We start from the raw sequence: 12075 nt of genomic DNA on the forward strand, positions 1-12075 counted from the left end.
GGCCTACAGCTTGGACGCTGAGGGTATCCAAGCCTGCGTCTCGGCCACTTTATCCACGACCCGTTTCCTGACCTCCACCTCTGAAACATCAAACAAGTCGCCAAAGTCGAGGGGAGTCTCCCTCAACGTCTTGGCATGAATGGTCATGGCGCTGGATCTCAAGCCGGCCGGATTCTCTACGGCTTGTCGGATGAAGCCTGCCCAGCCGTCCAGACACCTCCGCGACTCGGCAAGACTGCCCAGCACGAGCGCAAAGCAGTGCGCCATGGCTTCGTACTCCTCAAACACCATGGTGACGCCGTCGCGCTCGAGTTTCTGCGCCAGGAACTTGTTCTCGTACGCGAGTCTTTCCCACCCTGTACAGAAGTAGACGGGAGGAAACCCAGTCCAGTCTCGTCGCATGACGGGCGACACCAATGGGTGCGTCATGATGTCGTCGGCTCCGTACATGAATTTCCGCGGGGATTGGGCGGGCCAGATGTCGCAGGGAGTCAGGCCTTTCCGCCCCATGTCGTCCAGGGGGCCGAGATAGTCAAAGTCTTCTGGAATCGTTCCATAGTACGGCCTGGAGCTGTGGGAGATGTCAAGCCAAGGGGAGTTGCAGGCCGTTGCGGCGGGGATGGGAATGTCCCGCGGTTCGCCGTGCCATGTGATGCGTTGTCCAAGGCGATTTAGCTCGACAATGACTTGAATCAAGGCCATGGTCAAGTTTCCGCCGGCGCTGTGAGACGGAGAGCATCAGTTATCCCGGAGGCATGCAGGCTGGGGAGGGACTCTGGTCGGGGGACGTACCTGTCTCCTGAAATAACAATGTGCTCTGGTTTCACCGGGTCGTGGAACGCCCCCGGCGGCGGATAGAGGAGCATGAGATATGCAATCAGGCAATCCAGAAGAGATGTCGGGAAAGGACTCTGCGGCACCAATCTATACCGTACGGAAAAGGCCCGGCCACCCGTAATCTTGGCCAGCTTCTTCACGGTCGGCCGATGACTAGCAGGGTCCAGGAACGCATGCCCCCCGCCGTGGAGGTACAAGATGGTCGTTGGCTTCTTAACCTCCTTCATCATCTCAACATACTTTTCTCTGTCTGAGATGCTTGGGGCCGGCTCATCTTGTTTGGCGCCGGCTCGATAGCCCGTCCACTCACCAGACACGGGAGCAACATGGGGCAAATAAGTCTTGGGGACTGGGACATCCGGATTGTTCAGGGACTCGATCACCTTGCCTACTGCTGCCGTGACGGATTCCGGCTCCGGCGGTATGGGAACCGTGTAGTTGCTGACCCATATTCTTCCTTTGACGGGCAACTTGGTCACGGTACGCCTTTGGGTCTGGGAAAAGGGATGCGGGTTTCCTTCCTTGGGCGCAATGAAGGCGCGGAGAAAGGCAACGGTTACGGCGCTTCGCAGGTCCTGATACGGTGAGCTATCTGCGAGGTTGAGCGAGTGAGAGAGTGACACTCGTGCAATGAGTGGCGTGTAAGAGAGGCCGAGCCAGAACAATGCAGAGGCCCCTGGTCTTTTGGGTGTTTGTGGACGCGGCTGCTCGAGTGCCGCTGATGAATCTGACATGATGCCGGCCGCGGTGTTTTGAGGCGTCAACTTTCGTCGAGTAGAAAAGGAGCGACGAGAAGCCAGGCCGAGGCAAGATGGAGGGGGGTATTGGGCAATGGGTGAGAGGCTATGACGAGGAGGCGGATCTAACTAGTAACTGCCATCCTTGCCCACCAGAAACAAGACGAAAGACATGCACCAAGAGAAGCAAGCCAGAAAGGACTTCCGGCTACGGGGGGCTTCAGAAACGGCGAATGCGGTTGGTTGCAGTATATAAAGGTGCCTTGAGTCCTCGAGTCCTCGAGTGACCATGTCCATGTTGCGACTCGAGGCCGACAAATGTGGGGGAATGGCCAGTCACCACTGGGCCGCGGGGAGTCGGGGAGTCGGGGACGGCTCTGGGAAACGGGCCGAACCCCGGACTCCTCCTCGTGAGTTCTGCGTTCGAACGGTGCCGAGGCAGACCGGCACAGTCTGCTTGTTACCGCACGAGTACAAACTACTCCGTACAAAGGACCGCAATTCATCGCTTCCCCATAAATCTATTGCTCCGCGTCTACTTGCGTCGACAAACGAGTCCACTTGGTTACTTGAGAGCTACAGGCATCTATGGAGCATGTATATACGGAGCCTGCAGAGAAGTGCTGCTTGGTTTGTTGCCCAGAACTCTCATATGGCTGCGCATCCAATTCTTGAGTTATATCCATTGTAATGTCACAGTGCTACTAGTACATTGCAGTATTGATTTCAAGGAGCTACAAAGTTGTCACTCCACGTCCATGTGTCCTCATCCTTAGGTGTATGACATGTCGCGGCATGCCAGGCTCATGTTGCGGGTATGAAGCTCTTCAACCCTTGCCCATTACTCATTGTCATGCGTCCTATTAAACTCGACATAATCTCCGCCTATACCAGTTCAAGAACTGGTGCCAGACTCCTTGCCGCTGCCTTCAGTAGTTGCGCTCGAGGCAGACTGGGCTGCAGCCATCTGCCAAGCAGGGATTGACGCCTTGGTTGAACTGCCGCTGCCACTGGCAAACCCCGGCGGCCGGCTGAAACTTTGCGCGGGATTCTTGGGTGCTTCGGTGGTGGTGGCAGCTGCTGCTGCAGGTGTTGGCGTGCTGGAGCTTTCGGGGACACTCTCCACGGTTGCCGACGCAGGAGTCGTGGGCGTGGAGGTAGACGATCGACCAGCTGGAAGTGTACTGCCGGATGAGCGCGGGAATGAACTGCCGGTGGTGCTGGTGCCGGTGGCAGGCGAGGCACTCGGTGCCATTCTCTGGGAAACGAGCGTTTTGAGGCTGGTGAGCTCAGTATTGATCTCGGACAATCGATTGTCGGTGAGAGTCTTTTGATTTTCCATAGCCTTGGGAATGGCGTCCTTCAACGACTGGACGTCCTCGCGAATGCGCTGCGCATCATCCTCCCGACGCCGGTTGGCAGACTTGAGGTCCGACATGACGGTCTCAAGCTCAGATATTGCATTGTCCAACTTTTCGGTTCTCTGTTTCTCAGCATCTTTCAGAGCCTCGGTATCCCTAGCCAACTGTTCAACCAAAGCAAAAGCCTTGTCAAACTGTTCCTCTATTGACTTCTTGTCCTGCTCCAGTCTTTCGGGGGTGGGGGGTGCGATAAGAGGATAGACGTATCGCTATTTCCACTATGCTTAGCCATATTTACCAACATAGAACACTGTCCGAGGCATCTCACCTTGCTCAGAGAGTACAAGCCGTAGCCTACCCCGCTGACAACAGTGGCCATGATAAACCAGTCCCGCCAATCTCTCCGCGGCGCGGGGGGAGGTGGTTGCCATGCCTGCTGTGCATAAGGAGGATAGTACTGTTGGGGAGGGCCGGCCGGTGAGGCATATTGTACGGCGCCAGCTGGGGCTGGACTGCCTGTGCGAGCGAGAGCAGTGTTAATTTCCTCTTGGGTGAGGTTCTTGGATCGGAGAAACTGGATTTTGTTCTCGACAGTAGAGGACGCAACGCTCGGGTCCTGCAGAACTGCACATAGTGTTAATGCTGTCGAATGGGATTACGGAAGCAGGCTTTGCTTCGGCGAATTAACTTACACTGAGCCTGCGACGGATCTTTAGTCAGTAAACGGCTGACATTGGGTCGATGGTGAGCATGGATCCGAATGATGAACTTACCGCAGAGGCCACCAAGTCCTCGCGAATTGCCATTGTCGTTGCTATATATTACACTTGCTCCAGCTGCATCGCCAAGCCGAGGCGGAAGAGAGCGAAGTGAAGCGACGGATTGGCAGAATGGAAGAGCAAAGATGATGCGGAGCGAAGGAGAGATGAGTTTGGAGTCGTCGACATGTGCCGTGGGCAGGTTTAGCTTGGCTGCGTGCAGCAGCATCAGTGGATCTCTGGGGACAGGAATTAACCCATGAAATGGATGCGATGACTCGAAGCAGCCGAGGCTGCTTTGAACCACCATTGCTGTCTCTCCGTTTAATTGGAGAAAATGGGGCCCACCTCTTTTTCAGTGCCTAGGCATTAGTAGAGCAACGGTAGGAGGCGAGGGAAGTGTCAAGGCCGAGGACGGGTCACGTGCCTTCGTGTCTAGACGCCCCACTAGTGGCTCAAGTGGGGTCGTGTCCAATCACTGTTCAACAGGCGACGGTTTGTTTACTTTCCCTCGGAGCAACAGACTTGGCGACCCGCACCGCCATTGTCGGTTGTATCCAAGCATCGTCGCATTTACTTCCCTTAACTTTTCAGACATCACAACTTGAATTCAGCACTCTCGTATCTACGGCGCAAGGCACTGGAGCCTGTCTCAAAGTTTCCCACGAAGCATCCCGTTGCGCCTCTATATCATGTCCCAGGACACGGGTTTGTGGAGTGTCCGCAGGCCAAGAGAGGTAGGTTGACACAAAGTATAGCATATCGCTCCGTTGCATTGGAAATGAGACTTGTCGCATCAAGATGCCACATGTACTGACCTGCGGCGTAGACACTTGGAGGCATAGGGACGAACACCGGGCTTCCACCCCCAGGCTCAACAATGAAACGGACCAACTCGAACAACAATGGCCATGTACGATCAGTATCGGGATCTAGGCAATCCCTCGCCATGTCGAGACCAAGCCAGCCCATGTTCCAGCGCACATCTTCAGGTACAAATCTTGCGGATATTGGCCCATCATCAGTCAAACGATCATCATTCCAGCCTAAAAATGTCCTTCAGACTCCAGGAATGACGAGACAATTTTCTGATGCAGAGAGGCGAAGCAGCATCTACAGGCCAAGGCAGTCGACGGTGGGGGGCGTGAACAATCACCAAGGCTTCTTTCAGACAACACTGCAGCCTGCTGGTGTGCCAAAGGACCCTCGCCCTCTGAAGGATAGATCTTTCCAAATGAGGATGGGTCAAGAGTTGATGGAGTACATGGCACAGAACGATTTCGAAATGCAAATGAGCCATACCTTGTCACCAAATGTCATGAAGTCTCCAACCCAAAAGGACTTCAATTACATGTTTCAGTGGCTGTACCATCGCATTGACCCCGGCCATAGGTTTTTGAAAAACATTGACCAGGAAGTCCCGCCCATCTTGAAGCAGCTTAGGTATCCATTCGAGAGGAGCATTACCAAAAGCCAGCTAGCTGCTGTCGGTGGCCAAAATTGGAGCACTTTTTTGGGTCTCTTGTATTGGATGATGCAGCTGGTGCAAATGTTGGAGGGCTATGCTGCCAACAAGTACGCTGATGCCTGTCTGGAGGCTGGTGTGGATGTTAGCGACGACCACATTATTTTTGACTTTTTGAGCACGGCGTACAAGGACTGGCTCGCTATGGACGACGATACGGGCGATGACGATGCCGAACGGATTCTTGCACCACACATCGACGCCATGGCCAGAGCTTTCGAGGATTCAAACGCCAAGTATGTTTCGGAGCTTGAAATGCTCGAGGCCGAGAACGCAAGACTGCACAAGGAAATTGAAGACCTGGAAAAAGCAACACCTGACCCAGCCGTACTAGATGATCATTTCAAAATCATGGAGGAGGACAAGACTAAATTTGAAGAATACAACAACTTGGCTCTACAGCGATCTGAGAAGTACGAGCATCGCATTCAAGTTCTACATGAAGAACTGGACAAGGTAGCAGACGAATTGAAAGAAGTGGAAGATGAACGAAGAAGCCTTCAAAGGGCGGTTGATGCACAGGGTATTAGCATGCAGGATATTGACCGCATGAACTCTGAGCGCGAGCGCCTGCAGAAGGGCATTGAAACTGCTAGCCAGAGGCTTGATGAGATCAAGAAGAAGGTTGCAGAGAAGGAGTCAGAAGCTGGCCAAAAACTCGAAGAACTTGAGCGCATGGTAGACAAGTACAATACTCTTGCTTATCAAATTGCCGTGATCCCGGCCACAGCGGCAAATGCCAGAGGTCGAGATTATGAATTGCAACTCACCATCAACGACAGCTCGGATTTTACGTCGACCAACCTCAACGCGTCTCGTAATATGGCGCCATCAGCTGAACGTTTATTAGCCGATGCAACAACAGGATACCAAGCCGGCCACATTCTTAACCTCGATCTTCGAGGACAAATCCGAAGCAACTTCCTGATGCTGCGGAAGGAAATCTCTGATAGACGAAGTGCGGCCATGGAAGACATGATGAAAGATCATGACTTGCTGGACGGTATCAAGGAGGCCATTGAGGACAAGCGTAACGAAGTCGAAGCGCTGCAACACCGTGTACGAGCGGCTGGGGAAGAATATGAAAAGACGAGAGAGGTGACTACGGCCCAGAAATTGAGTTCGGATGCACAGATTGAGAAGATGGAGAAGGAGTTGTCCAGAATGCGAGCTGGATTGTCAGAATCTGTCCAACTCCTGGAACAACGCGAAATCAACACAACTATTGAGTACGCCCCCCGACCTGCACAGGCACAAGAACTATTGGACATGAGGAGAAACTAACAGGATTGGCTTTTAGATACGAGCAGCTTGTCTTGAGGGCAAGCTCTTTGCGCGAGGAGCTGCACACAGAAATTGATCGCATGCTAAATGACGTAATCAAGTTCAAAATACATATCCAGAAAAATTTGGATGACTATGAGGGTTTTGTGGCAGATGAACTAGAGAAGGAACTCGGGGTCGATGATCACAAAGATGACACCCGAGGCGTGGATTTGTGATGAAAAGACGTGGATGGCCATTGGTACGAATTTGACGAAAAGAGGAGGTAATTCTATGGATACTGCGGGCATGCATTTGAAGGTATTTTTGGGCTTGGCTTTTGAGAGGGCGTTGGGTTGGCTGGCATTCAAGGCGCGGGTGAAATAGATACCACTTGATTCAGTTAGACACAGTTCACGATTGATAAAGCGCAATTCTAGTTGATGTGCTCAAACTTTCCATACTGTAGACCAGATGCTGTGCTTTCAATGCTTACTAGTCGACCGCGAGCTTGGTGTCAGTCTGCCTTGATGATGGAAACATGACATTGCAGACATTTACTTGTCTTGGGCAAGACGCAAGCATAAGTCGCCTCCACGTTTTACATGTACCTGAGTTTGAACCTTGGAAATAGATTCAACATTACTGCCTGACCACGACTCGGCCGAGTTGATATGACTCGATATCCCCGGGTTTTGATTCTCCACAACATCTACCCGCCGCGTGATGTCGAATGGGAAATAGATTGTGCTTGAAAAGAAAAGGAAGAAGAAAAAAAAAAGGGTAAAAAATGACTCGCTGACAGCTTATATCATCTTTCAAACCACATTAGTACATGACGGGTCGTATAAATATACACCCTTCTGCGACGTCACAGTTAATCCGATGGCGTTTCATGTGTGGTATCAACTGACTCAAACGGATAGAGCGATCCGGCGCGTCTCTCCGTGGGCTATTGAAGGAGCTGAGCTTGTTTCTTTTTAAAGCGCAGTCTTGAGGGCTGTGGCAGGTTTCAGCAGACGGGGGATATGTTTCGGCTTGGCGGATGCGGCTCGAAGGTCCATCAGATGATTCAGAACTTTGTGTTTGCCTGCCAAGCGCAGGGCTCCGTCCGACGATGGCAAGTTAATACCATCCATCATATGGGTCTGTCACTTCCATACTCTGTCGCTTTCAGACGGGCATGCAGGCTTCAAAACTAGACTGTAACCATTGTGCGCCGTTTATGACGAGGTTCCACGGCAAGGGTCTTCCGGAGGTCTACAAGATGCATGTATTTTCGTTCTGTATGTATCACAACACTATGCGTACAGTATTTTGCCGGTTCTCTGTTGCCTCGAGGTACAAAGATTACATTGCGTGCGCCGCTGGGATGTCGAGTCTCGAACCGAGGACGGATATTCGGGGCCTAGCGCAGCTGTATTGTTTGAAGAAGCCGAGGCCGAGTCACGTCCAGAAGAAACTGCATAATCGATGGCAGTCTCACTGGTCAAGTGCGAACACCTCCTTTGTTCAATCTACTAGATAGATCGACGTTGATGCGCGGCGGCTCATCCCCCCTGAGGATCAAAAATTTCCGGGTTCGTCTAGGTTCCTGCAACTAGAAGTTGAGTGTGGTAGGATATGAGAGTGTTGCTCACCTCAAGCGTCCCGACTCAGACCTGTCAGTTTGCTCGAACCACGCGATTCATCGGCATATATGAAGCGGAGCCCATCATGATACCAAACTTGTCACGGTGCCAACGACCCAAAACATTCTAGCACGAGGCGGCGAGATGCCTGTCAAGAATACCTGCTGGGCTAGGTGTCCTACGTGGACTCGGTATTATCCAAAGTTTCCTCCGGCGTCAATTAATACAAAAAGCCCTCAATATCCCGCCACGTCTGGCAGACTATCCAACTCAACAACCCTTTTCTCTCCAACTTTAGACATCAGCCAAGTATAGCCGGTCTATACAACAAGCAATTTCTATATTCAAAAACCCCCAAACACCCTCAACATCTTTGAAAATGGTTCGCATCTACAACTTGGCTCTTATTGCTCGTAGGTTTCTGCCCTGATCCCGCGGTATCCCGCACACTCTCAACAGCCTTCTGACTCTCTCCCGCATCAGTGAGCGCGTCTGCCCTGGCGGCAACTACTCATAATGAGCGCCGCGCAGTCGACGACGTCAGCGAGTTCGACCTTGCCAGCCGATCCGCGCCCTTGATGGACTTTGCCAAGCGCCAGGACCAGAAGGTACAGGACGCCTTTAAAGAAATGAAGGCGGCGGCCAAGGCGGCCAAGGCTGCCATCCCCGAGGCCGAAAAGAACAAGGTGGACGAAGCCAAGAAGACCCTGAAGGCCGCCAAGGACGCGGCCCAGGCTAAGATTCCCGAGGAGGAAAAGAACAAGGTAGAGGAGGCCAAGAAGGGCGTGCAGGCCGCCAAGGAGGCTGCTGATGCCGCTATTCCCGAGGATCTCAAGAAGCAGCTGGACGAGAAGAAGAAGGCCTTCAAAGAAGCCAAGGGCCAGGAGGCTCCTCAGGGAGCTCCTGCACCGCCTGCTCCTACCGAGGCTTCTCAGGGAGCCCCTGCGCAGCCTGCTTCTACCGAGGCCCCAAAGTTGTAAAGCTGCTTTGGAAAAGATTGAATTCGTGGAGGGGACCAGAAGGCTTCCCGTGAAGGGGTGGAAGATGCCCTTTTCATGGTCTGCCATCTGCGAACCGTGGGGTACAAGCGCAACTTGCATTGGTCTTATTTTTTTGGGAAACCTGAAAAACGTCTCTTTGAGTTGGCAGATGGGTAATTGTAAAGGCTGAAGACGGCCGTGAGGAAGTTGATGATGGGTGTAGTATAGCCCGAGTTTTGGGCTGATGTCGATTTGACATTGATGTTTAATGGAGTGACAAATAAAAAGCGTGTTAGCGACTGGCAGATCTTGACGGCACTTAATGAATACAGGAAAAGGACGAAAAAAATCAAGAAACTTTAAAAACTTTCAAAAAAAATTAAAACTAAATCTAAAACTATTAATATTAATTCCAAGTTAATAAATAATTTATAACAAAAACTCTCGCAGTAAGCCTACTTTCCCAGCTTTTCTCTTTCGTTTCAAGTACGTCAGGTTCTCAAGTTGAATAGTTGCCAGAATGACCCTCCATTCAACAAGCCCTCTCTTCTGTACATGGGAGATTAATTAGTGTATTTCTCTTTCATCTGTCACTGTCCCCCACGCTAGCTTATCCCATGGAGCGAAAGCCCATCATCCTTCACCTGGACCTTCATGGTGTGGTATCCTGCGTCCTTTGACTACACATGTGCAATTGCTGACGGTCACCATGTTGACGACTCCCAATAGGTAGACCAAACTGTTTATACGCGTGTGTTGGTAAATATCAATGATATATTATAATTGTGCAGTGAAGCTATCATGTCAGAGCCCGTGGGACATTACGAAAACTCACTGTACCCAGACACGGGTCACCCGGTAAACGGTAGCAACGAGTAGGAAAAACGACCTTCTTTTTCCCTTCTTCCTAGGACATCCGTTATTTAGCTCCTTTGCGCCAGTGTTGAGAAGGGCCTCCAATTGTACGCTGCTCCATTGTTCTGGCTCAGAAGCAAACTAAGCGAGCTTTCCGCTTTCTGAATCGTTGAACACAACGGGCCACTGGCCGTTCTTTTGATGCCCTCTATCATTTCGCCGATTGCTGTGAGATATGTGTTGGTGCATAGATGGACCAGGTCATCTGCAAAAGAAGCGTTTCTGTGGTCTATAATTTTGAACTCGTGTCTTTGAAGCGAACAAGGCAAGGTTTGAATCCAACTATCGCGTGGGAATGTAAGAATCAAGGTCAACCGAAAAACATGGAAACTTTCAAAGTACCTGTAATCTCTCCCCGCAAGCTTGAAGAGCTCCTTCATTTGCTGATCAAATTCTTCCACCTGTTTCGTCCTAATTACGTGGTTACAGAGATCTGCGTCCTCCCATTGGATGTAGCCTCCAGGTTCTAATCCCATTTCAACCTGTTAGCGACTCTGAAGTCCTCAATTATAGAGTATTGGGCTTCTATACTTAGCATCTTGGAGAGGTTACAGATGAAAGAACCCACCTCCTTTGAAGACAGGTTGTTTGCCCACATTCGCAGGTGAACAACGTCGTATCGGCCTTGCAATTCAGTGGGAACATCTCCCAAGGAGTCTAGTTGCTTGAGCGAGACATTCTGGGGCAGCATCTGTGAAGGAGGAAACTGTTTGTCGGATATATCATATCCATGAAGAGTGACTGAGCTGGGAACCTCTCGTGCAAGATCCAGAAGCCAAAGCCTACGCCTATATGTCAGTGTGATACTCGACTCAAACTCCGTATATGGTTATGGAGAATATCCCACCCTGTTCCGGTCCCAATGTCTGCAACACTCATTCTTTCTGTAAGCTTTATGTGTGGGTGGAGCAAGTAGCCCTGATGTAGTCTCCAAAGGAAGTGCTGTGCATCTAATCTTTGCTCATCAACGAATTTAGCGTCATTCAAGCTGATGGGTGATCCAAGACATGGCAATTACCTCACGGAGTGGGCAACATCCCTGCCGAGAATATAACCGTCGATAGCTTCACTCGGCATTTTTTATACCAGTTGTGCGTGTAGAATGGGCTTGTTGATAAAACAAATATATTTTTATGATAATACTTATGTCCCAGCAATAATGTTGAATTGCAGCGGCTTGGAAGACGGGACGGGCAGAGTTGTAGGCGCTCGGCAGATTATTTATAATTCCAGTTCTATATTTCGGGCTGGCCGGCAAGGATGGCGTGAAGAGCAATTACCAATGCAATTGACAGCCGAGGATACGAGATTGCTATCCCGAGACTGTTGTTGTCGAGTCCGGCCCCGAATCATCCTAATCCTTCACTAGCTGAATCGCTCCCACCGGTCTCCCCATTAGGCAGGATGCATAAAGCCCCAGAGGTCGAGAGATCTCCGGCACTAAGACTAATGATGTAGTACGTGGCTTGCCATTGCTATTCTTGTAGCGTGCCTCATAGTCGTGGGTTTTATGTGGCTTTGCCCGTCTGAACCGTGTTTGTGGACGCAGTCGCCGACTTTCATCATAGTTGCAGTACCCATCACACTCATCAGACCAGCTGATCAACTTAATTGACAACCGCTGATGGGCTTCCTTCTTCTCAGAAGGGACGCCTTTTGTGTTGGTGTGTTACACTACACTTCGGACGCAAAAGTAGAATGATTCACAGGGGGGCGGCAAAGAGTGTTGAGCCAGGCCATGTACCCAGCTATCGCGCCTTGTACTATAACAAACTATAATACATTAGCAAATACTTCTTGGTGGGCAAATATCAGTTGCCACTAACTGTATACATGACTTGATGAAAGCTCAGCTAGCAAGCCACTCGCACAGCGACTCAGCTATGATGTTGTCGGTATGTAGCATGTCTCAGTAAGCCATCGGTCTGATTGGTAGCAAGTTTAGTGATGTATCAGAAACTACACTCCATACCCCGGCGACTTTGTAATCGGAGAGGAAGTGTACGCCGTTTATGTCGATATTGTCGTGGCCCAAGTCCAGATCCTCTCCTAGCTTCATGCTGTCTTA

The 12075-nt window shown here is 50.9% G+C and overlaps 4 protein-coding genes across 4 annotated transcripts; 2 read left to right on the plus strand and 2 right to left on the minus strand.

The window, feature by feature from the left end:
- Positions 1–3: 3 nt before the first annotated feature.
- MAA_02017 (Lipase, GDXG, active site protein) lies at positions 4–1571 on the minus strand (the record flags this gene model as incomplete). The annotated part of the gene is made up of 2 exons (XM_007820015.1): positions 4–721; positions 793–1571. 2 exons carry the CDS (start codon positions 1569–1571, stop codon positions 4–6), a joined length of 1497 nt encoding a protein of 498 aa, XP_007818206.1.
- An 898-nt stretch (positions 1572–2469) lies between these two features.
- MAA_02016 (Peroxisome membrane anchor protein Pex14p) lies at positions 2470–4003 on the minus strand (the record flags this gene model as incomplete). The annotated part of the gene is made up of 3 exons (XM_007820014.1): positions 2470–3204; positions 3264–3559; positions 3709–4003. 3 exons carry the CDS (start codon positions 4001–4003, stop codon positions 2470–2472), a joined length of 1326 nt encoding a protein of 441 aa, XP_007818205.1.
- A 639-nt stretch (positions 4004–4642) lies between these two features.
- MAA_02015 (HEC/Ndc80p family protein) lies at positions 4643–6720 on the plus strand (the record flags this gene model as incomplete). Its single annotated transcript, XM_007820013.2, has 2 exons — positions 4643–6447; positions 6519–6720. 2 exons carry the CDS (start codon positions 4643–4645, stop codon positions 6718–6720), a joined length of 2007 nt encoding a protein of 668 aa, XP_007818204.2.
- Positions 6721–8491: 1771 nt separating this feature from the next.
- MAA_02014 (uncharacterized protein) lies at positions 8492–9092 on the plus strand (the record flags this gene model as incomplete). The annotated part of the gene is made up of 2 exons (XM_007820012.1): positions 8492–8525; positions 8596–9092. 2 exons carry the CDS (start codon positions 8492–8494, stop codon positions 9090–9092), a joined length of 531 nt encoding a protein of 176 aa, XP_007818203.1.
- Positions 9093–12075: the final 2983 nt, after the last annotated feature.

The sequence above is a fragment of the Metarhizium robertsii genome, assembly GCF_000187425.2.
Source record: "Metarhizium robertsii ARSEF 23 chromosome Unknown MAA_Scf_1, whole genome shotgun sequence".
Lineage (NCBI taxonomy): Eukaryota > Fungi > Ascomycota > Sordariomycetes > Hypocreales > Clavicipitaceae > Metarhizium > Metarhizium robertsii.